Genomic DNA, 24,681 nt, shown 5'->3' on the forward strand with positions numbered 1-24,681 from the left:
TTTTACTCATTTCTACAAAATATCTAATAATAACCCAAATAATGGCTTCACAGGGACACCTACACTCTGTGTTTCTATGGAGACAAAGACACACAAAGTTCTCTGGTCTTTACATTTTTTTATTCTTGTTATTTTCTCAGACTCCACGTACAGAAGAAAGCTGTGACAAGCAGTCGTTCGTAGATCACATTTTAAAATGACTTTGCCCAGCTGAAAAGTTACCTTCATTTACCCGAACACCAGAGGGCGCCAAAAGCTTAAATACAATCATCCTGCCTGCGTAAAGCCATTTCATTTTCCTCTACAGTGTGCAAACGTGGTCCCTTTCCATTTGTAAAGCAAGAGAACCGCAGAATATACGTGCGGATAATTAAATAGTTAAATGACAGAGTAAATCATACATTAAAAAAAAAAAAGAAAAAAGAAATAGAACACACAGACCTTTTAAAGTATCTTCCCAAAATCTTCCCTTACTCGGCTTTATGATTAAAACCTGTACGATAGAAACACACCATCACAGACGTCATACACTATCCTTCTGAAAGACGGATGCTGGTAAATGATCAATAAACATAATAAGACGAGATAATCGAGGTATAAACCTGAGAAGCTTGTAAATAAAACGGAAACTCTTCGGAACACAGGGGATGAACCAATTATCAAGGACACCAAACGGCATTTCGATATGATTAGAGCTTAACTAACGCCAGTGTAAGCATTTCCATTGGTGTACGCATGAATCATTTGTTTTACATCCATGTGAAATCAGTTAAAACCGTAAATGCGTGTATAGTTAAAGCCAAGAAAAAGGAAAAGTGGAACGCTGACTATCTGGAAATAATGTATCAGTTAAGGTGATAAAACGGTGTTAATACGTGGCAGTGATGAGTGCGTGATTAAGGCTCTAACAGACCCTTAACTGCTTGGACTGTATCTACTGTAATGGTAAGTTGCTTGTCAAAGGAATAAATGTGCATGGAATGTAAAGGTTGCGTTCAGGAGTCTTTTATACGCATACGCTTATATTCTATTTTTTGTCAACGTTAAACAGCAAATGCATTCAGTAATAGAACTTAAATAACCCAAGCCTCAACCATGCGGACTGGCTTGTCTTAAACAAATAAAGACTTTTCACACAATCCACATAACATACATGAAGTTATCATTGGCTAATCAAGCTTCTGGTCCATAAAGGGCACTTTAAAAAAAAAAAAAAAATCCATCTCAGGAAAGTGTCATGATTGGCTGGTCACAGTTTGACAGCTCCATTTGTCCTCAGTTTGTGCCTGAATCACAATGTTTCACACTAATTCTCAGCTAAAGCATCTCAGCTGAATCCAAGTGATTTGCCACCTACGCCATTTTTCCATCTATACTGTGGCTCTTTAGCGCTTCACTAGGGACTCAGCACAGACACTGGTTGATGTCTCCGTTAGTGCTGGAAATCGGTTCATGGTCCACGGCTTGCTCAGGGTTCTCTAATGACTCTTTTCTCTGTGTGCATCCAGGTGGGGAACATGACACAGACGGTATCCTTAGTGAGCCACAGCACTCCCATAGTCCTTGCACTGGGCTGGAGGAGAACAGGTGCCTGCAGGGGTGGCAGCACTGGTAGAAGAGGAGCATGAAGAACACAGCAAGGGCGTAGCTAAGCAGCAGCAGCAGCTCCAGGACTGGTGCGTCTACTTGTCGATAAAATTCGGTGCGATGGGTGAACCAGAGAGATGTGAGTGCTATGTTCTCGACGAAGCGTATAGAATAGTAAGCGGTTGCTCGCCTCCAGCCGTAATTTTTGTCAATCAGATCAGGGTCGTCAAGCTTGAGCTGCACGGCCGACCAGCAGAAAACGTTGATGCCGGCGTACAGAAAAGTGAGCATGGCGAGCGCGGTGGCCGTGCCCACGCGTGTCAGTGTCTTCTCGATGCTCTCGGGGAACGGTGAGCCGCTGCGCCAGAATTCCACCCATGGCTGCAGGAAGAAGGCGAAGAAGCTGAGCAGGACTACCGGCAGCAGCCAGGCCTTCAGCACGGAGCCGAAAAGCACAAGCACAGCGACGCGTGCTGCGATCTCGAAGCTACGCCACAGCAGCACGCACACGTACGCCGCAGGATGCACTGACACTGCGTAGTCGTCGTAACGGATCTTGATGGCCAGGATGTTGCAGCGAAGCGCACCGTACACGATAGAGAGCAGAGAGATGACCATCAGGGTGCCTGAGAAAGAGAAAAAGAGAGCGTTAGAGAGATGCAGACATTTGGGAAGACAGGGAAGTGTACTCTGTGATGGACTGGCACCCTGTCCAGGGTGTACCCCGCCTTGTGCCCCATGCTCCCTGGGATAGACTCCAGGTTCCCTGTGACCCTGAAAAGGAATAAGCGGTAGAAGATGGATGGATGGATGGATGGAAGTGTACTGTATATCATGAGGCAGAAAGAATGAAAGAGTTGGTGGAATGAAAAGGAATTTGAAGAGGGAAAAAAACTAAATATGAATAAATCTGGGAAATATCTCTACTCTGTTTTCCTCACCCAGCTCCAGGTGTAAGTTTCGCTAATCGTTCCTCACGACTTCTCGGAGTTTTCTCTGAGGAGATGTTTATTGAACATTTACGGAAGGAGTCTCCCGCGTCAGTGCTGTGTAACACTCGGGTTTCCTGCCATGGAAAAGTCTTTGGGAGGCTGGTGAGGGGATGACATTCCACTATATGAGATGTGAAGAACGTATGAAGTATATGTTTCATTTTTTAAAAATTATATAAAAAAAAACATGTTATGTAATAATTTGAATAGTTGCTGTGGAATAAGAAAAAAAATGAAACACTTAAGCGTAAGTTGTTAGAAAATAATCACCCAGTGGGTGACATTGCATTGTTGATTATCTTCCTATAACAGCACACGGGTTTGTTGTTTATTTATATACGAGAGACGGGAAAACGTCTCAGACATGCATTTGTTGAATCGTTTAAGGAATTATAGTCACGCCCCTTGTTTTTCCGAGTTCCCCAGTGACTGGTACTAACTCTAGCCAGGTCTCTAGTCTTTCCTAGTTTTAATCTCAGTTCAATAACTGATATACCTGATATGGACTTTAACTATGATTTGTCTACCATATCTTAAATATCAGCTCTGAAATGACATCCACCTGCTTGTAGCGCTCATGTAAGGCAATCCAGCAAGAGCAAGTGGAAACACAGTGCAATGCTGAGATCATTAGTTAGATGCAGTGGCAGCTTCAGTTATTTGCCACATTTAGGCCTGTGCTAGTAATCAATACATCATGCTCTCCTACTGCCTCTGCTGCTTCTTAATATATGTCTTATTCTGCTACATTCATTCCTCATGACTTACCGCTTTTGCTGAGTTAGGATGAGGTTCCTTGGGGCTGGCAATGAATTTCTCTGCCAGTGAAACCTATATATTACGCATATGGTTACAACACCATCTCCTGACTTTACCACCTATCAACAGGGTAGTGGAGCAGCACGTCCTCAGACCCCTTAGCCTGCTGTCCAGGTTTGAGCCAACAGGGAAGCCACTGAAGCTCCCCCAATCCGCAGCTGGAGTCTCTGCCAACCTCCAAGTCCAAAATCCCTCGTATCCTTCCTGAAGTCCCTCAACAGTGTCCCTCTGAGGAACACTCTCCTCTGGTACTAATCAAAGAGCCTGATTTCACTACAGAATCCTGGGAATACCTTCAAATTCACTACAGAGGTCAAACCCCTGTTATAAAGGATATCATTCCCTGTCCCTAATTCTGGTCAGTCCCAAGCACTGCTGACTCTCTAGTTCTGTTCCAGTTTCTGAACTAGTCACAGTTCTTGATCTAGTTCCTGCTCCTTCCTCAGTACCTGATGTGCACTATATAATATAACATATAATTGCTGCGTTAGTCCTGGAATCGCTCAACCAGACAACCAGATCCGCAACAACCCTGCAAACACATGGCCTCTTTCAGTGAATTCCTCTCCACATCACTAATCCTTACCTACTGCATTATTTGCCAAGAGTTCCCAAATGATATGCCACATGCAGTGATCCTCCATCTGGAGGAAGGTTTATATTCCTGCATGCTCATTTGAGGCCCTGTTACACAGCGCTGGGTCAGCAAATCACCGCTCGGCAGAAAATACAACAAGCTGTGTAGGTACTGTCATGAAATAGAACGGAGTATGAGGTGCAAACATTTCCTTTATATGCTACACATGATCTCAAGGAACTGAATATTGCTTTCTTTTCATTGTAACAGAGTAAACTTGACAATAATATTTCAAGAAGTGGTACAAGATCCACATTCTGGGCTAGTCTTTAGAGCTAGTATTCTGATTAGGTGTAAATAATTCTGTTTCGGTTCTATCACTGATACTATTGTAAAACAGTGCAACCATACATCCATTTTCTATACCGCTTATCCTACAGGGTCGCGGGGAACCTGGAGCGTATCCCAGGGACAAGGTGGCGTACACCCTGGCGGGGTGCCAATCCATCACACACACATTCATACATTACGGACACTCTGGACACGCCAATCTCATGCCAATACATTCTGTAAATGTGCTAAAACTACATGCTCAGATAGTGCAGTTGTGTAACCTGGGAAATTCATTACAGTTTCTACATGAAGTCTGTTGGGTTGAACTTCTCCACTGTTCACTGATGACTAACGCTATAATAACGATTATAGTCCTAGCCATCATAGCATAACTGTTCTCATGAATTGAGGTCGAAAGCAGCTTTATGCTTTTTAAGTGGTACCATCCTCACCCCGCCTTGTGCCCCATGCTCCCTGGGATAGGCTCCATGTTCCCCGTGACCCTGAAGGAAGGATAAGCGGTATAGAAGATGGATGGATGGATGCACCATCCTCAGCGATCTCAATCATCTTTAGGCCGCACCATTTTTAAACACATTTTTAGAAGGATTTTTTTTTAAAGACATATATTCAGCAATAAAAGAGTATAACTGTAAAATTCCAGTAGTGGTTTTTACAGTAAAACTGTAAAATACAGTTTTAAAATACTATGTTTAAAGATACAGTGCGGTGCTATTAATGTAAACAAACATTACAATATCCATCCATCCATTTTCTATAGCGCTTATCCTTTTCAGGGTCACGGGGGAACCTGGAGCCTATCCCAGGGAGCATCGGGCACAAGGCGGGGTACACCCTGGACAGGGTGCCGATACATTATAATATGTAGGTTATAAATAATAAGGACAGTAAGCTCCTGCCAACTCTGTTTCCAGTTTCCAGCGTGTAGTGTACTATGCAATTAATGGTGTCTCGGCTCTAGCGTGCTCTCTCCGAGAATAGAGCACGATTTTAATAGAATCTGTAAGAAGCTCAGGCTCAATTACAACATACAAAGTGAGATTAAGTGCCCACATGACAGCGTTTATAACAAGCAGCTGAAGCAGGAACGATATATTTACCTTTTGTTCTTTTAGTTTATTATCTCAGTTTTGATTCGCATCGTTTGATTTTCTCGTTCTGTAAACAGTATCCAAGTGGTGCTTTTTCTCTTTTACGGTCTCGTTTTTGCTCCAGACTATTGCTTATGCTGTCCCTATGTCATGTTTTCTTTGTGTCTATGCACTGCCTCGTGTGTGTGTGTGTGTTTTAGTTCATAATTCTACCGTTATTCCTTTCTGAAGCTGCTTTGAGATTTTTAAATGGTGAAATGTGCCGTATAAATAAATTACGTGTCAGCACCACCCGCATGCATGCTTTTGGCTTTTCATTCATTTGGGTTGCTGGATATGAGCAGCACTTATCTCATTTATAAACAGAAGGAAACTGCCGCAACAACACTGGCTCCTTTGACCTTTATCTACATACACATATCCTTCAAATTCCTGCGTGCATCCTCGAGATAAAGCTCAAGGAAGCAGTTCGCTTGTTGTGGTGTGAAGTGTTTCACTGCCATGTGGCAAAGCCGTAGAACGTAGCATCGACGTGGAGTTTGACACGAAAAGCAATTAGTAAACGTGCGCCGCGTGTGCGTTTAGAGACCGAACTCTGAAATGATTCATTGACACTATCGAACAACACTCGGACGGTGATCTCGGCTGTGGGTTGTGTCAGTACGTTTTGCACTAGCTTAGAAGAACGCACCAGCAAAATATTATACAAACCTGTTTTTTAATAAAGTCATGTCTCTAACATTTAATGCAACAAAAGAACCAACTGGTCGTAGTTCAGCAACTCAAGCTGTCCATCGTGGCCTCTGTAGCAGGTCCTCTGTACATTTTGAACAATATCGACCAGACAGGAAAGTAAGGTTTGTTTAAGGTTTGAGATTTTATATCAGGTATTCCTTCCTGCAACAATGTGTGTTCATAAATAATACCAGAAAAGGTGTGCCTTTCCTGAATCAGTTCAGGAACACACACACACACACACACACACACACACACACACACACACACACAGCAAGTAAGACCCGGATAAGTTGAAGAGACAGGATCCTAAATCAACACATCCAGTTATGAAAGGAAGTTGAAGAAGAGTGCGTGTGTGTAACGCTGTAGCATAACACGTAGCATTAAAGAAATCATTCGCGTGCCGGGGCTGTCGATGAGCACATTCTCCACGAGAGTAATAACAATACAATCGGATTATAAATACCATCCAGCTCCAGCATTTCCAGCATGTGTATGTCTATGACCTTTCCCTCACCTCTCCCAATGGAAACATCTCTCTGCAGCACGCAGATGTAGAGCTGCAGTGTGAGCTGAGGGGCGGAGCCCAGAAAGGCCTGAATGACGGAGGTCCGTGCGAAGGCTGCTCGGTGAGCGACCAACTTGCCCTCGGCCTGCCCGACTTCATGTTCCACCTCCTCAGCCCGGCCACACTGAGGCATTTGTTTCTTCCTAGTGATGGTGACATACGGCTCCTCCATCTTTCCCGAGCTTCCATAGATACAAAAGGCATCCAAACACCTGAAAAGCAGCAGGATTAGGGAAGGGATTAGGTATCACATGATCTACATTTTCATCAAACCATTCAGCCCAGGTTTCAATGTTTTTTTCAGGGCATTGCATAACCACCTACTCTGTTTTGCTGATCAACACTTAACTGGAAAGTTACTTTATTCGGTATATCATTAGGTACACCCTCAAATGTCATCATCATATCTTTCTGTTCATGTAAAAGCGTAGATGAATAGACAACTTACAGAAAGACAGTCTGTGTAAATATACAGTTATTTTTCTGATCTACAGTGATGTCTTGTCAGGACGTACGCTACATGCCAATATCGGAGAGATTACTTTTGATACTAGCATGTCTAGGTAAAATAAACCCGTCAAATATTGGCTAACATTCAGATGTACTAGTTATGACACTGCTATTAAGACTATTTCCGACTAGCTACATGAAATATTCGGGTCTACTGAAAATAAAAAGGTTCGAATTTAGCAACATGCACAGAATACCTTCGTATCACGCATTTCACACGGTAAATGTTTTTACGGGTCTCCGTGAAATCCTGTACGGACCGACGGACTGGCTAACACACCGAGCGATACGTAAGATATTCCGTATGTGTTGTCGGCTCTTTTCGGTAGGTAAAATTCATCCTCTGTGAGGAGTTTAAGGAAAATAAAGATTGGCTCTGAGACAGGAAGTTAGCTCGACGTTCACCACACTTGTAAACGTACTCATACGTAGTCACATATTATATCGCCGATTATATGATGCAACCTGTGCGTGACACAAAGCTATGCTACAATTAGCCTAGATTTCCCAGCGAGCACAAAATCTCGATATCTTTTCACTTTATAGGGATATATTTGCGCTGGCTGGGATACTGCAACACCACGATAGAACAGAGGAAGTGAAAAGCTTCAAACGTGCTCCGGTAATAGTCTTCGAAGCTGATCGATTAACCCCAGAGACGTGAGAAGGCAAGATTTACTGCAGCGAGTCACACGTTCGTAGTGTAGAATTGCTGTGCAACAATTCCATCTCACACCGAGGCGAAAACTATCCGGATGCCTTTTCAGAACTCATGAGATCTGTTATCTCGATTAAAAACGGCACCATCCCGAGGGACAGAAGACACACAGCAGCGCGCTCACATCCTGTTAATTTCCTTCTATAGTAAGAGACACGGCCACAAATACACTGTCCTCGAACGATCGTTTCTATTTAAGGGCACGCTCTCTAGCAGACTAACACACTCGTCATAATACATCCTTATGCAGTGTGTTTTAAGCACAGCACATCGCATTAAATTGTGCTATTAGCAATCAATCCAGTGCTTCATTAGCACAGAGACTAGATAAATACTGCCTGGGGGAGCGCACTTGAAAGCTCCACTGGACCGTTTCCCTGTCTAACATTTCAAATGCAAAGGGCTGCTCTTCCACTGCACAGTACAGACATGAAAACATTTTTTTTTTAAACTGACATTTTAGCCTTCGTAGTATTTTGATCACAGCATTGTGCTAAAAAAAAAACCCCTACATAATGGCCTCTAAAACACCGATTAGGGGACGGTATCTGAATGATCTCTACAAGTCATTGTGAGAAAGGCTATTACAATGAGCGTATTAATTATTGATGAGCTGCAGACTGCCCTGAAACACCAACCAGCGCTATCTGATTAGGACAGCACAGGCCACACGGCTGAACCCTACTGGAACAGAAGGCAATGTCAATGTATCAATTATACACACTCCATATGAGGCGGAGGAACAGCTGGACAGCTGCTGCAATATCGACTGCTTTACAGCATCCCAGTGACACACTGACACACTATTCCTGATGTCATCAGGACACACACTTCTATTCAGTTCATCCCTAATGAAACACTTAACGAGACGGCATACACGGAATGAACCCTTCTGTCCGAGCTTACATACACAGTCCCCTCCAAAACTATTGGAACGGCAAGGCCGCTCCGCTATACTCCGAAGACATTCCGAGAGGGGTTGAGATCAAAAGATGGATCTGAGACGAGGGAATTCGTAAGCTCTCTTTTCATATTCATCGTTTTGTTCTGTTTTTTTTTTTATTTTTTTTTTATCTCAAACCCCAAATGTCTCCAGTCTACAGCAACAAAAATATAATAAATAACCTGAATTGGGCTTGCCATTCCAATCTGTTCAGAGTGGACTGCATGCAAACTATCATTTTTAAATCAGAAGAATGGGTTCTTTACAGTGATATAAAACAGACGGCGGTATTATATAGCCTACTTTAAATTGTTATTGTCAAATAAAGAAGAGGAAAAACCCGTCTCCTGGCTGCGATCAGCATGAATAAGGAAAATAAACCAAATCTGGTTTATTGTGTAAGTGTGCTCATGAGCTACATCTAATATCTGATTAATAACTCTGCATCTATCTATAATGCACAATATGTCTGACAGTCATCCTGTTTATTTATTATTTATTCAGCCTGATATGTTAATAAAACATTTCCTACAGTTATTGTGTAAGCCTGTTACAGCCGGACAGCAGGAGCAGCAGACGCCTCGGTGATGCATGTGTGCAGAAGGTGCGAGGTCCAGTTACCTGATGACAGGTCCGAGCTGAAGAAGATGCAGCAGAAGGATGAGCGGCCTGTCTCTGCTCAGGTCTCGGTGGATGAAGATTAGGGTGAGCTGCACCAGCACGCACGGCACCAGCGTGAAGAGCAGCGTGAAGCCCTGCCAGATCCGATCTCCTGCCGAGCGGTACGTGGAGCTCAGGTACAGCGCTGCCGTGGTTTCGGCCGTGAACAGAGACACCGACACCAGGACGGAGCTGGGCAGTCTCATCCTCTCACCCCTCACTCCGCCATCCTGATCCGCTCCTCTGCGCTGACACACACACACACACACACACACACACACACACACACACACACACACACACACACACACACACACACACACAGACAGAGTGGGGTCCGGGTTGCCATGTTGTATTGTGTTTACTATTCCAACCCCCCCCACACACGCTTATCTCACACATGCATATGCAAACAAATGATATAGTCTATAGACTATTACATCTTCTCGCGACAGCAGTTTCCCAGTCCTGTGTTCTTAACTCTTTAAACGCAGACTTCATACACACACAGAGAAGTAGCCTTTTGGTACTCACAGTATAGCCTATCCAGATGGTTGCCAAATTATATCGTTCCCTCCTGTTCATCAGGTTCTCTCTATATTTAATATAAATCCCAAATTAATTAATATATCTTAAGTGGAAGGTAAAATGCTCAATCTGGCAACACTAATCAGGCTGAACTGAGCGCAGTTTGCTCCGTCAATAAAAACTGTGTTTTTCATTTCGGTGTTCTTAAGAGTGACTCAAAAGCATTTAAAAAACACATTCAAGCGTCTGGAAGATGATTTGGCAACACAGAGGTCCACGCTCGCTGCAGCCTTCGGTCATGTCAGCTTTCTTCCTACAGGGGGCGACATAAGAACAGGTCAGTTGTTTACTTCCACTAACCAGCGCGCACGTGACTTCTGTTTTTCGGTTAGACCACTCGATTAATAGTGAAGATATTTTCAGTCATTATTTGGCGTAATGGCTCTTTAAATCAATTAACAAATATCATGCTAAAGGAGTAGATGCGATCTAATCTGGCCGAACATATCTCCGTGCCATGCTCACGGCAATGTGCACTCTTAAATGGACAAAAATGCAAAGCACTGCTTAAGCACATTTTTCTGAATCTTAAGATCCTTGTGCCATACTCGCTATAGAATAGATGTACTGTTCAAGTCTTAATGACTTTGGGCAGCTGAGACAGAAAATGACCAACCTTGAATACATCTACACTGCTGAAAAACAAAACAAAAAACAATAACAAACAAACAAACAAACAAACAAAAAACCCCAATAGAAACCATCACAGAAATTCTAATGTTTTCCACTACAAATACCATTACAAACCATCAGCTAACCAAACCACTACCATTACTGGTCCTTAATGGTATCCACTAGCAGGGTTGGGAGGGTTACTTTAAAAAATGTATTCTGTTACAGTTATTACTTCATAAAAATGTCATCAGCAACGCAATCCAAGTATCACAATATGAAAGTAATGTAATCTGATTATTTATGGATTACTTCAAGGTCACATATTTAAATAAAGTCAAGAGAAAAGCAATATGATCTAAAATACTTTTATTTAGAGCTTATTTTAGAGCTTAAAAACATGTTCAATGGGGGGCAATAAAATTGGTTTCACTCTGCCCATGTTTGACATTTTTCCCTACATTCTTTTGCATGTCCTTTGTTATGTAGCTACCTGTCTAGGGTTGGGGAGCCAGTAACAAAGTAAAGACAAAAGCTAACCTTACCTAGCTTCTTCCTCCAAAGTATTTTGGATCTAATGAAAAAAATTATTTCAAATACTTACTCTACATTGTTCGTGTTTACTTATAAGTTGCTTTGGATAAAAGCGTCTGCTAAAGGAATAAATGTAAACGAATAAATGTAAATGTACTACACTCACTACTGTATTTCCTTCTCAATCACCGCTGATGATGTGTCAGTGAAGTGTCTTAATAAATTATCCCCAGTGGACAGCAAATCTAGGGGGCGTTTCACTCTGTGTTATCACCTGATCACCTGATATTACTTGCTACGGGACTCTACACTCAGGGCTAGAAAGAAGTCAGCCCTGGTCTCAACTTGAGACATGTACTTTTTTCTTCCAACCACTGGTGGTGCTGTTGTTCCAAAAAGTAAAAGAAAAAAAAAAACATTTAAGCAAAATAAATGATGCAGATGGCAAAAACTGGGCCTGTATGTATGTATGTATTTATTATTTATTATTTGTTTTGTTTTTTAAGTGAGTGAGGGCTAAGCCTTGCTAACTCATTCATCCCAGCCATCCCTTCCCATCTCATGATTAGGTATAAGATACAGAGCATGGGATCAGAATTTGCTTGGGACCGCTTAATATTCACGATTCTTAACAACTGTTAACCTATGCTATCATATTTTACTGAAATTTCATGGCTTCCTTCTAACATAATAATACATGACTGCATTACATCTATGAATGAAATTTCTGTCATGATGCACTAGGTGTCAGTCTTGTTCTGTTTTTTGCTTTTGTTTGTTTGTTTGTTTGTTTTAAGCATGACGTATTTGAAAACGTCCTCTCTAGACTTGGCGTCTGTATGTGTTGGATTAATGATTGGTAATTCAAGGTTTGTTTGTAGTTTGTAAACTCAAGTTATCGGTTAATTCACTGGAGGGCAAGTATAGGCAGGGAATCAGTTAATCTTTATTATTGTTAAGTTGTATTGTAAGTTATGTTGTCAATCAAGGTGAATAGGATAAGGCATTTAAGACTTAATATATAATTCATACAGCACTTCATGACGCCGTATGTGATGATGGGGCGTGCTGTTATAGGAAAATAATCAATGATGTGGTAATGTGATATAACCTGGCGCAAAACTGTTACCACCAAGAAGCTGATTATTTTCCAATAACTGCACATTCTGAAGTGCTCCATTCCTCTCATACCACAATTTGTCAACACTAACAGTTTTTATTTATTAAGGAATATCACATCATGTCTTTTATACGTATATAGTTACACTGAATGTTGTCGAACATCTGCAAAACAAATTATTATTATCATTTTATTTATTTATTTATTTTTAGTTTAACCATGAGCCATGTCCTATACACTGTGACTGCTTCAGTCCCCTTTGAGAATGTTTGCCCCAGACAGTGTTATATTAGTCAATATAAGTATTTATATAAAAAGACATTACTTTGTATTATATGTTTTTTTATATGATTGCACTGCACATACTGGGTTTTGTCCTTCACTCCACCATCCTTCTCTAAACGTACCTAAACCTGTTTCATTTTGTGTGTGATGCCTTTTCAGCAACCTATCTATTATGGAGAGGTCAGCTGAAGTGATGTTTGAATAGATGCTGCCAGCTACAGTCAGATTGTCTGTCAACAGAGGAAGAAGTATTACAGCCTTACAGATTTCTTCCTCTTGCTAACATATGAAAACTGGTTTCTCCCACCAGTGTTGGAAAGCTGTTCAAACTTTTAAACAAATAAAAAAAGAGAAATAACCTCTCTGACCCTCTACCACCCTTATTGACGTCTTCACACCACTTAGTCTCAACGTCTTGCTCTCGTAAGTGCAAGATGTTGATCCCGATAGTGCACTGCTCACCTGTAATATAAAGATGAGAGCGTATTTGGTTGCTCTTAAATGCACGAAATTTCCTTATCAAGAGAATCTCAGGTTTCTTTTTACCGCTTTAAAAGCGCAGCAGTCGATTTCTTACTAATGCAAACAACCTGGAAAATATGTAGGACATTATTAAAGAATATATCGTTTAAGCGTTTGCATCAGTGTATATTTCAGTTAAGAAAACCCATTTGGAAGATTGCGTGCGCTGCTTGTCTGTGGTTCATGTATGGGATGTATGTTGGTTCTCCTGTCAAGTATCTTGAGCATAATTCCAGCTAAGAATTGCTCTACATGGGAGGTAATGTTATCCTATCCTATCTCCAATGCCGTGCAACAAACGTTAAGTACTTTCCTAATCTATTTCTAAATAACAAAGTAAATAATACCCTTCATAAACAACGTGCCACACTGCTTACAAGAGATGCCATGACAATCCTTAGTAATATTAACACTAAATTTAATTAAAAAATTCAGATTCAGCAGCACATGGCTTTGTGCACATGGGTGGGAATGGATGGTGAATTCCTGGAACAAGACAATTCTTTTTCCGATGTTATACAGTACTTCACCAACTAATTTTGACTAATGCAACTTTATTTATTTTATTTTTTTTGTGCCATATAAATTATCCTTATATAGTCTATATATTATCATGAGAATGTATTTTGATGGTACTATTTTGCATGTAAGGATTTACACAATGACCATTGTTAAATCAGGAGATTTAAATAGCGTTGGTGTGTTCTCTCCCTCTCTCACTCTCTCGCCCCATGTTTCACCTTCACAGATCACCCGGTGTTAATTGGATGTTCTGACGTTGTGCATGGGGACTGGAGAGGAGAAGATTGTGTGTCTTTTAAAGGAAAGAAGGATGTTATGTTGGAAGACGAATGTGTGGTGTGTCTGTGATCGACTGAGTAATGAATCTTTTTGGTGCTTGAGTGAACTGGCAGATTGTTTATACTGTACGAGTAACTGAAGTGTTTCCTATTGTTTCCTATTATTGAAGTGTTTGGGTAGGGTATTGGGAAGGTTAGGGTAGGATATTGTGTTGTCCCATTCCCCTGTCCTGCCTTATACGTCGTGGCTGACTGTACACCTTATTTGTATATATTGCAACCTATTGAACCTATTTCTTTTCTTGCTATCATGAAAGCTGTAGGGTGCCATTTATTTCGAGTCAGTCTTTTGTTGTTTGTTTTGAAGAGATTTCGCTTTCTGAGGCATTCTGTTTGTTTTGGGATTATTTCCTTCTTGCCACCATTAAACTGGCAAAGAGATCAAAGAGTTGAAGGAAACGTGTGCCGACCTCATTATTATGATCAGTATTATGTTATTATTTTGCACGTTACACCTCGACCCTAGACCGAGGTCGTAACAACCATAATGATGAAAATTCCTGCAAGCATAATAACTTTGAGTTGAAAATGAGAGTAGAATTTCATGAACGAGCCAGTCATTTCAGCAACCATGCCTTAATAGAGACTTTTCTTAGGCTTTCTTTTGCTATTTTCCCCATCTTCCCAGAAATGAATAATTAACTCTGCAGAGTCTTAGTCAGCCTTCAAGCTAGTAAACATGCCCTCCCTCTGATTCTCACTCCCTTTCTTTTTTTTTTCTTTTCAACTGAACTATATGACATAACCATCTCTCACCAATTAAATACACATCACTGTGTACACCGAATCACACCTGAATTCACAGGGGATGGACGAAATAAAGGGGAAAGGAAAGAATATATCAACGTCACCCGTGCCTTTAGAACAGCATTAATCATCAGCATTGGCATTATCGTCTTGGAATGTTGAGAAATCATCAGGAAAGTGTGTGAGCACGACAGGTTGCACCAGGTCCGGTAAAATTTCCCCATGTTTGTTGCCAGTTATGCAACCATACAAAGCAACCACTGAACCCATTGATGTCCATATGATAGTTGCACATACCCATCATCGTTATCAACTAGAAACAGCATGTTCGTCTCACACCTCCAGGGTCGGGGGTTCGATTCCCGCCGGTGCTCTGTGTGTGTGTGGAGTTTGCATGCTCTCTCCGCGCTGTACGGGTTTCCTCCAGGTACTCTGGTTTCCCCCTAATTCCAAAGAAATGCATGGTAGGCTGATTGGCGTGTCCAAATTGTCCGCAGTGCATGAATGTGTGTGTGTGATTGTGCCCTGTGATGGATTATCACCCTGTCCAGGGTGTACCCCGCCTTGTGCCCGATGCTCCCTGGGATAGACTCCAGGTTCCCCGTGACCCTGAATGATAAGCGGTATAGTTAATGGATGGATGGATGGATACAACTTTTTCATTGCTCAGTGGTTCAGGTTTTGTGCTGTTTACAGCAAGTTATTGATCTTCGCACATTGTGCTTTGATACAAAAAAAGGTTTTTTGAATGGCAGACAGCTTTGTGAAGTGCTCATTCAATTCTGTTCTCATTTTTGTGGCCTCCATTCCTGTTATTCAGCATCGATGTCCATCCACTGTTCCTCGTTGATAATGTTTTTCATGTTTCACATAGCCTGCTCCTGAGATCTATCTGCCTTGAAACATTAAATCATTTTCCAGATTTTGTGACTGATGCACCCGCAATTGAGGCGCACACACTTTTGCCGCTTTGAAATTCTTACTCGTTGCTCGTCTCATGTTGGTTTAAAATCTCACATATCAAGGTGCTAACTGTCAATCGTGCGTTTATCGCTGATACATGTACCAATACAGCTGTCTAATACAACTCACATGTGTATCTGTGTTTGTAATTGTGATTTAGTGACTACAAAGTCATGGTCCTTTTATCCCCCCCCTTTATATGCTTATGCAAGATATGTATACAGCTCCTCACATCCCAGACACCGCAAAAATCCCGCTCTGTATTCATAGCTAATGAGATTGAAGCACATTGTCAGGAATAATGAATGACCGTGATAACTACAGTACTGCGCACCCTATTTAAAAAAAATTAATTCTACAAGCCTTGTTATATTTGATTTTTATTTCATGACTTCTACATTATCGACATTTTTTTTTTTTGAAAAAGCAAGAAAGCGGCAAACTACATAAGTGACCACTTTTCAGACAGAAGAACATTTTGCTGCAAAAATAAGAAGCAAGTGCGACAATAAAAATAAAAAAAAGTCTCCATCAGGACCGTGTCTGGTTCAGCAAGATCTGCACGCTCATTTCCTTGTAAAACTGCACAAACTGGACCTGAGACTACTAATTGTTTTTCGTTGTTGTTTTTTTCTTTTTTTTTTTTTTAAAGCAAAAGGTCATCACACTAAATATAGACTTTGTTTCATTTATTACTGTTTACTGCTCTTTATAGTATCTGAAGGTATCTTTACTTTACAGCGTGTGCCTCTTTGCACAGTACTACATATGAGACTGTTCCTGTGTTGTAGTTCAGGGAGAAAGTGTTTGTCTGTCATCATGACTCGGATAAAAACCAGACAAAACCTTCTCAGTAATTAATGCAGGAATCAAGAGAGTCGTATTCGGTACAGTGTTGTAAATGTCAACAGAAAGTAAAAAGATGTATTGCTCTAACCTGCTCGTTTGGTTCATTCATGTAGTCACGTGAAAGTTCCTGAAAGCTTGCCGTATTTAATTACGTGTAGAGTTTAATGATTAGTCTTGGCTAGCTTGACTGGAATTGACTTAAGACTGCTGATGAGTAGCGCATCTAAACCTCCACAAGAATTTCCAACCACACGGTCTAAACAGTTTATTAGCAGAGAAACACATAATGCAGTTTGGCCGTAATCCTGTTTGCTTGATGAGATTAAAATGAGCGAAACACAGTTAGGACTGATCAGTGTGCGTTTCCTCTGCTCTGAGCTACATTTAGGACCCACAGGATGCCTGGATGGGAGTAAATATCTGCTCGGGTGTGTGTCAGGGAGCAGTGCCACAGCACTCCTGAGGGATCTGCTGAAGCCTACTTATCAGCTTCAGTGCAACTGTTCACAGCTTGAACTTATCTAAGCCAGAAGATTTAAGGACACTCACACAAGCATGAGCGTGGACGCCTAGATGACTCTTAGACTAGCAATGAATGACAACCAGTCCCTCTTCCTAGAGTGAGCCAAAATGAGTAAATGTTGACGGACTCTAATCAAGGAAGTCACCAGAAATGCATGGGTCACTCTGATAGAACTTCATAGGTCCTGTGTAAAAGATGGAAGAACCTTTTATAAGGACGACCCTCTCAACAGCACTGTCGGGTAGTGAAATGGAAGCTATGTCACAGTAAAAGACACATGAATACTTGTTTGCCAAAAGGGTACCTAAAGGACACCCAGGCCATGAAAAATGAGATGACATGGTCTGATGAGACCAATGCCATGTCATTAATGAAAGAGCATGTAATTAATGAAACGCAAAAAAAGACTGTGGAGAAAAGAATGAAAGGCAGTGAGTGAATGAATGTGTGAGTGAGTGAGTGAGTGTGTGTGTGTGTGTGTGTGAGAGAGAGAATGACAGAAAGGGGGACAGGAAGCATGTGAGTGGCTTGTGTGAATTACTCAGACTCTAAGCCATTTAATATTTCAAGTCATTCAACACAGCACAAAATGTAATCTCCAGTGACCTTTCTGATGGAAGCATAAGTGGCACTTAATTTGAAGCCAATTTGTCTCCATCGATTTTGTTTACATACGTCTTCTGCAAAATGATTAGTTGAAATGCCTTCTCAGCTCATGACAATATTTCTCTAATGCAGCTTGTCAAAATATTTTTAAAAAAGCATGTTGTATTTAGAAAAAAAAGGCAAAAACAAAATGATTAGCACTGACATGGTGTGACACATATGCGTAGTTATTGATATGAAAAGGTCTCAGGCAGATATATTACCCAGAAAGGTCATGATAGTCTTCTCTAGGTCCGTTGCACCTTTTTCTCAAATTCCAGAGTATTCAAACCTATCACAGATATGAGCTTAGTAATGAAGGGCCTTGCAAGACCCTCTTACAAATGCCAAAAAAAAAACCCATTAACATATACTGTTTCATGCTTCCGTACCCCCAGTTCATTATTTGAAAATGTCTTCGCATACACACCTTTGACACTAGAGGGAAGAAAGAATGGCGGATATTCTGTCTGCTTTTCATGCTCAGTGATTCCGAATTCTTATCTTCCTGCGAGACGATACAATTGCTACCAAAAACGCAGTGCAAAGATTTTCAGACTGTGATTCAGAGAGCTGCGGTAGACGTCGGGATGTAGATAGTTTAGAGACGTGGCATTTAACTTGCCTGGCATTTAGGTAAACCAATAAAGCTGTCAGACTGAAGAGACATTTTATTATAAGTTACTGTAAGGGACACAACACCAGACCAAAAGGAGGTAGTACACTGCATTCATGGCTACAATTAAGCATCATTATTTGTCAAAAATCAATGGTTATTTTTTCATTCAAAGTATACAAATTGTTCTATGTTCCTGTGCTTATACTGTAAGTTCAAAAGTGTCACAAGTGTGAAAAAGACAAAAAGCACAGTCTTTCTATTCCACACAGCTCTGCATGCACCCCACGACTAAGTCTATACTAATAGCCTGGCCTTACAAAACAGTAAATAAATAAATAATTAAATAAAACGCACCTCTGGTCTTCCGTGTTCTTTCTTTTCAGGACGTATTCACTGTACTGCTTTACTTTGGGTGGATGTTTTCTCTGTAATAAGAATACACTTCAACTGTCACATTGATCATCAGTGATAAAAACTAACTGTATTTGCTTGTATTGATGAAAAAAAAAACCCAAAACAACATGATTACAGAGATATAAAACTGATGTTTTGTATAAAAAAAAAAAAGTTACTTGCCATAATAAAGTATAATTCCAGAGAAAAACTACTCAATTACAGTAACAAGAGTATTTTTTATTTATACCTTTTCACCCCTGGACAAAGGTTAAATGTAATTATGGGTAAATGGTACAGTATTATATTGAGCTAACTAAAAATAAACAGTGGTTCAGCCTCTCAGTGCCAGTAATATCTCTAGTAAATGAGGAATTCTGTTTTTCATTCTCCTGAAAGTGATTAATGGAAAACCTGGAACTTACATCACACAAAAATATGTAATGGGCTCCTGGTGCTGCGTAACATCTAATTGGAAATGTAATTGGTTTAGGCAACGCAAGGGATCTGCTCTCCTCTACTCCTGGATATCCATCACTGAGTAATCTAACACAAATATCACCCAGTTATATCTCTCCTATAAAATTATAAGCTTGTGAAATAAAATGACAAGTAGATGTATAATATATGTACTCATATACAAGTATAATCTGTTTACTCTCAAGCTTCTGTAACTGTTTAGTTCCTGTGAAGTCTTTTCACGGAATGGAACCTCCTATTTTAAAAGTGCGGTTACAAAACACACAACTGCCATGACGATTAATGTGGTATCAGACAGTGAGCATCTCATATACACACAGAGCCACGCAGTGACAAGTGTGAATTACAGGCGTGTTACAGGAGGTCCAGGAGCAAATCATTAGTCAGAGTAGATCTCTAACTAACCCCTCTTTGACTGACTCTCTCTCTCATTTATGTCCATCACGCTAGATCGTCTTGCCTTCTTGAGATAGTGTACCACTTTCATTCGACAGTTAACAGCAGGTGGAAAGTATTCATATTCTGGGGCATTATTTCTATCTCCGGGTTGTTCTTTTCCCAGCGCATCACGGAGCTCACAGACTCACGACTTTGTTTCTGTCAACTGAATCTTGTACATGGGAGAAGCAGTCGTGGAATGAGGGAATCCCTGCAAATTAATCACAAATCACAAATGAATCATTCATTCATTCATGTATTTGTAGCAGTAATCGTTAGGTCTTATGTATCTCCTGCAAAACCACAAGGTTTTTTTTTTATAATAATTACTGATAATTACTGATCAAACTGAACAAACGTTAACATTAGCACACCGAACAGGACCAAAGGGAGTTGGGTTTTAGAGCCTTGCGGATCTGGGCTGGCCGCTGCTGAGCGGCCAGTCGGCTCAGGTCCTGGGGATCTCGTATGGATCTGGAAGAGGAGTCGGAGCCGGAGATCTCTTGCTCTGTCTTCTGGATCCAGTGCTTCACTGGATTTTGGAGCTCGTGTTGCGACTCCTCCTTCCGCTATGGAAAGCCAAAAATTTTATTCAAAATTCCTCTGTGACTCCAAGGAGCCAGAAGGGTGTGCCGAAAATGGTGCGCAGCTCTCGGGCATATAAAGAGCTGCTTGAAGGTTTTTTCTTCCAAGTGAAAATAAATCTCCTTCACACTGCAGAAAACTCCCCTTTTTTTTACAGAAGCGCATGACGAAATATCACGGTGCTGGGGAAAACCATACATAAGCCATATTTATAACCCCGCAATGTCGGATTATTCAACCATTGTGGGGAAAACTCCATTGCACACATCGGCAAATAAGTTCAAAGCAGATCATCTGGAAGGACTAAATTTGGTGCTAATGAAATAGACTGGACTCCACTCTGAGAACCATGGAACAGCAAAAAGGAACAAATGAAATGAGAGCAGCTGAATTCTAAATAACACATACTCTCGTTATCAGTAGAGTTAACTGGTCTAGGTTCCTAAACCATTCAAATCTATACTATTGTGTAGTGAATACATGTTACATGTATTTTACATGTCCTTCAGCTTCTTTACTATTGCTAGTACAATATTATACTCTAAGACGTGAAAAGGTATAGGCCTTAACAGCAACATGGAATAATCATAAGTTTCACGTTCAGTCAGTCAACTCAGTTTTAAATGACTTGAAAAACAAGATGAACAATTATTCAAACAATTATTCAATTACTCTAAACGTATACAGTCCTCTAGGGCTCAAACAGTACTCAATCATTCGAATCTAAACTGCCAAGACTCATACTGACCTCAGAAAACCTCTAAACCTTAAAACAAGGGACAGAAAACACCTAAAGGACAAACATAGGATCCTACAGTTGAACAATTGCACAGCGTTCAGCTTATTGCACGATGGATCTTGCGATTTTACTGGCTGATTTCACAAAGTCCAACTTTTATTGTTTACCTGCCAATAACGTAGAGTCTAGCATGAGCAAAATCTCAGTGGAACCAGTCTCAGCAAACAAAGTATGGTCTCATCTCTTACCTCAATACATGGATTGTGTATTCCCCATTGAGTTCTCCCTGGTGGATCTACCTTCCATTTGTTGATGAGGAATTTCCCAGATCCCAGAGTCTCTGTTTAGCACGCCTCAGACACTAGGGATCACTGTGGATTCCCAGTGGCAAAGGTAACCAATCCACTATTCAATTCAATTCAGTTTTATTTGTATAGTGCTTTTAAATATGGACATTGTCCCAAAGAAGCTTTACAGATATAAATATATATATATATATATATATAAATTCAGGATATAGATTTTAAATGTATTCATTTCTCCCTAAACAGCTTGCTCCCACTTCTTCTATGAGCACTTGGAACCAGCCTGTCCTTGCCTCACCTGAGAAATCCAGTTGGTGATCCTACAAAATGCCACGGTTTCCGACTGCAGTGCTCCTTGTATTTCTCTGCCCAAGAGTCCACTTCAGAAAACAAGATTGCACAGTTAATTTCCCTGCTCACAGACAAAGCTTTCACCTGACTACTGCAATATAGTCTCACAAAGGGTCATAACCACCACAGAGTATGCCCGGAGGAATGCACCAAGCAGCAGGTGGAATGAGTCTGTTTTCATGGAGTTTTTTTTTTTTTCATGGAAGTCACCTATTCTCTATCTTGTGGCTTTATTTTCCCAAAAACTCACACATGATGACTGGGAATAGAGAATTCTTAGTAGTAAAACTGGCATTTGAAGAATGGCACGAGGCACGACGAAGCCAAACGCCCATTTACCATCTTCACTAATCACTGCCGTGTAGAATACATTAAAACTGCCAAACTCATCCCCAGACAAACCAGTTGGGCTCTAATCTTACCCAGGCTCCAAAGCACCATTTAGACCAAAACAAAGAATTTACTGATCACCACACCTGTGTTTGAACTAGGTTTGAAAGGGTGTAGGTCTCGTCAACCTCGATGGCAACTTGCATGCACATTCAAGGAGATCCATGATTCAGGATGATAAAGAGGAATATCTCACAGGATACCACATGGGATTCTGGGGCCCAGCTTATATTCTAGACCTTTTGCTCATCAGAGAATTTCATGCATGTTGTCCACACTGTCCTGCTCCACACCCCAGAGACAGACCTCACAAACACTCCTATTCAGCTTGTAATCCTGTGAGTACAATCTAATCAACGTAATGTACAATTTAATCACATGATAAAATAACATGAAATGAGTGGAATGTGCCGTCAGAGTGGAGATCGGACTCCTCCAAAAGATCAGAACTGCCGTCTGTTGAGCACCGCACCGTGCAATGCTAAAACAAAGTCATTTTTAACTGTAATTAAAATGCTTAACAGAATGTTGACTGCACCGCGCACATTGTCATTAATCATAACAATTAGAGTGGGCCTGCTTTCCTTTTCATCAGCTGAAAGGGTTTTGCTGTAGGCTAGTTTGTGTGTGAATGAAAAGATTTAATACAAATCTGATGAGGTAATGGACCATTCTGGCTATTTATTCTGTTAAAAGACTCACTTAAATAGAATTATTTTAAACATCATTCCAACCAGAGATTAATCTGACAGACTGTTATAATGCTTCACCTAATATGTTAAAAAGAAATCTTAGCTAAAACATGTGATTTGTCAGTTTTTTTCTGAAGCAGTGTTTTTTTCATTAGTCTGATGTTCCCTCACAATTTAACATCATAAACCTTTATAGCTCACACGATTCTTTGTGATTTCATTTTTTTTTTCTTTTTCCAAATAAACTTTTAAGTTTGAACACTTTTTGTGTTTATGTTAAGCATATACAGTTAAGGCCAAAAGTTTACATACACCTAAAGATCTTCAATTTAGTTTTTCACCCAGAATTCCAGTGGGTCAAGTATTTACATTGACCAAGTTGAAGTCTCTTCAAACACTTCCAGAGATTATAATGTTTAGAAGCTTCTGATTGGCCTACGGTCAACATTAGGAGTTAATCGTGAGTGCGTGTGGTTGTAAAAAGGCCTACCTTTAGAGAGAGTGATACTATGTAGAAAGACTCTAAAACGACCAGGTACCAAAGTATGTACATCCATCATTAAGAGAGTTCTATATCGTCAAAGGATTCAAAGAAGCCTCTCCTCCAAGACCAGCATGAAATAGCCAGCATCTTGTTGTGGGAGTGTTTTACTGGAAAAGGGACTGGCACCTTTCAGGGTTGTTGTTGTTGTTGTTTTTCAGTTAACTGAAGCAAATTCTCAAGACATCAGCCATAAGGTTAAAACTTCATCACAACTGGGTTTTCCAGCAGGACAATGATCCTAAGCACATTCTAAGAAAATTGCTCAAAGACAAAGTGAGAACATTGGAGTAGCCATCTCAAAGCCCTGGCCTGAATCCCAAATCTGTATTCTAGCTTGTTTTGAAATTACGTCTAATGGAAAGAACGTATATACCCTAACTGACTTAACACAGGAAATGTACAGTGCATTCAGAAACGTTATCAAACCCCTTCATTTTTTATGATAAAACACTTTAAATGATTAATTCTCACATTCATCTTCACTCCATACTCCTTAATGACAAAGCAAAAACCAGCTTTGTGAGAACTTTGTACATCTATTAAAAATACACACACAATAAAACCCCCGAAATATCACGTTGATGATCCAATCAAACTGAAGAAACATCTCAAGGATGATCCAGAGAAATGGGATGCACCTGAGCTGAACGTCAAGTGTCATAGCGAAGGGTGTGAATACTTATGTTTATGTGATATTTCAGTTTGATCTTTTTAAGAAATCTGCATAGTTATCACAAATCTGGTTTTGCTTTGTTATTATTGGGTATAGAGATAGACGTGATAACATTTTTTAAGCATGTTAGCATAAGCCTGCAACATAACAAAATGTGAAATAAAATGAAGGCGTCTGAAAACTTCCTGAATGCACCGTGTGGTGATATTGTGTAAAACTGAGTGTGAATGCCTTTAGCCTTGGTGCCTGTAAATATTTGCCCTCAGCTTTAGACTGGCAAAGTTCCTGAAATATCTCTTTTTTATCTGTTGTAACTATGGAAACGTGTGTGTGTGGGCATGCTACAGTAAACAACTGGGATTTGTGATGACAATACTGTGCATACTGTGTGCTGTGAACTGGAGTGAATTACGCCACAGTTAGGCTTACCGAGCTGGCAAAAGAGCAAACCTCTTGAGTGACAACCTTTCAATTTGTTGTCCTCTTTATGTCATCGTTCATGTTCTTTGAAGTAACTGCTGGCATTTGAGGTTTCTTTTAAAGCCCTTGTCCACCGTGTTTGACCCTGGCCAACAGGTAATTCCAGAACTTTATATAGAATGAAATCATATAGAATGAGATTCCTCAACTTCAAAATCTGAAAGGTTTACCCAGGCCGCCACACACT

The 24,681-nt window shown here is 40.5% G+C and overlaps 1 protein-coding gene across 1 annotated transcript; it reads right to left on the bottom strand.

The window, feature by feature from the left end:
- Positions 1-98: 98 nt before the first annotated feature.
- Positions 99-10,814, bottom strand: xk (X-linked Kx blood group (McLeod syndrome)). Its single transcript, XM_047151550.2, has 3 exons — positions 9,519-10,814; positions 6,676-6,938; positions 99-2,213 (listed from the first exon to the last, which is right to left on the bottom strand). The coding sequence occupies exons 1-3, from the start codon at positions 9,761-9,763 to the stop codon at positions 1,405-1,407; spliced, it is 1,317 nt and encodes a 438-aa protein (XP_047007506.2). The 5' UTR covers positions 9,764-10,814; the 3' UTR covers positions 99-1,404.
- Between the last annotated feature and the right edge of the window lie 13,867 nt (positions 10,815-24,681).

The sequence above is a fragment of the Ictalurus punctatus genome, chromosome 27, assembly GCF_001660625.3.
Source record: "Ictalurus punctatus breed USDA103 chromosome 27, Coco_2.0, whole genome shotgun sequence".
Lineage (NCBI taxonomy): Eukaryota > Metazoa > Chordata > Actinopteri > Siluriformes > Ictaluridae > Ictalurus > Ictalurus punctatus.

Excerpts from the sequence above, each read along its gene's own strand:
- xk (XM_047151550.2), bottom strand. The coding sequence starts at position 9,763 with ATGAGACTGCCCAGCTCCGTCCTGGTGTCGGTGTCTCTGTTCACGGCC. Across the intron at positions 6,939-9,518 it reads CAGCTCGGACCTGTCATCAG|GTGTTTGGATGCCTTTTGTA; the intron begins GTAACTGGACCT and ends GCTGCTTTTCAG. Across the intron at positions 2,214-6,675 it reads AGATGTTTCCATTGGGAGAG|GCACCCTGATGGTCATCTCT; the intron begins GTGAGGGAAAGG and ends TCTCTTTCTCAG.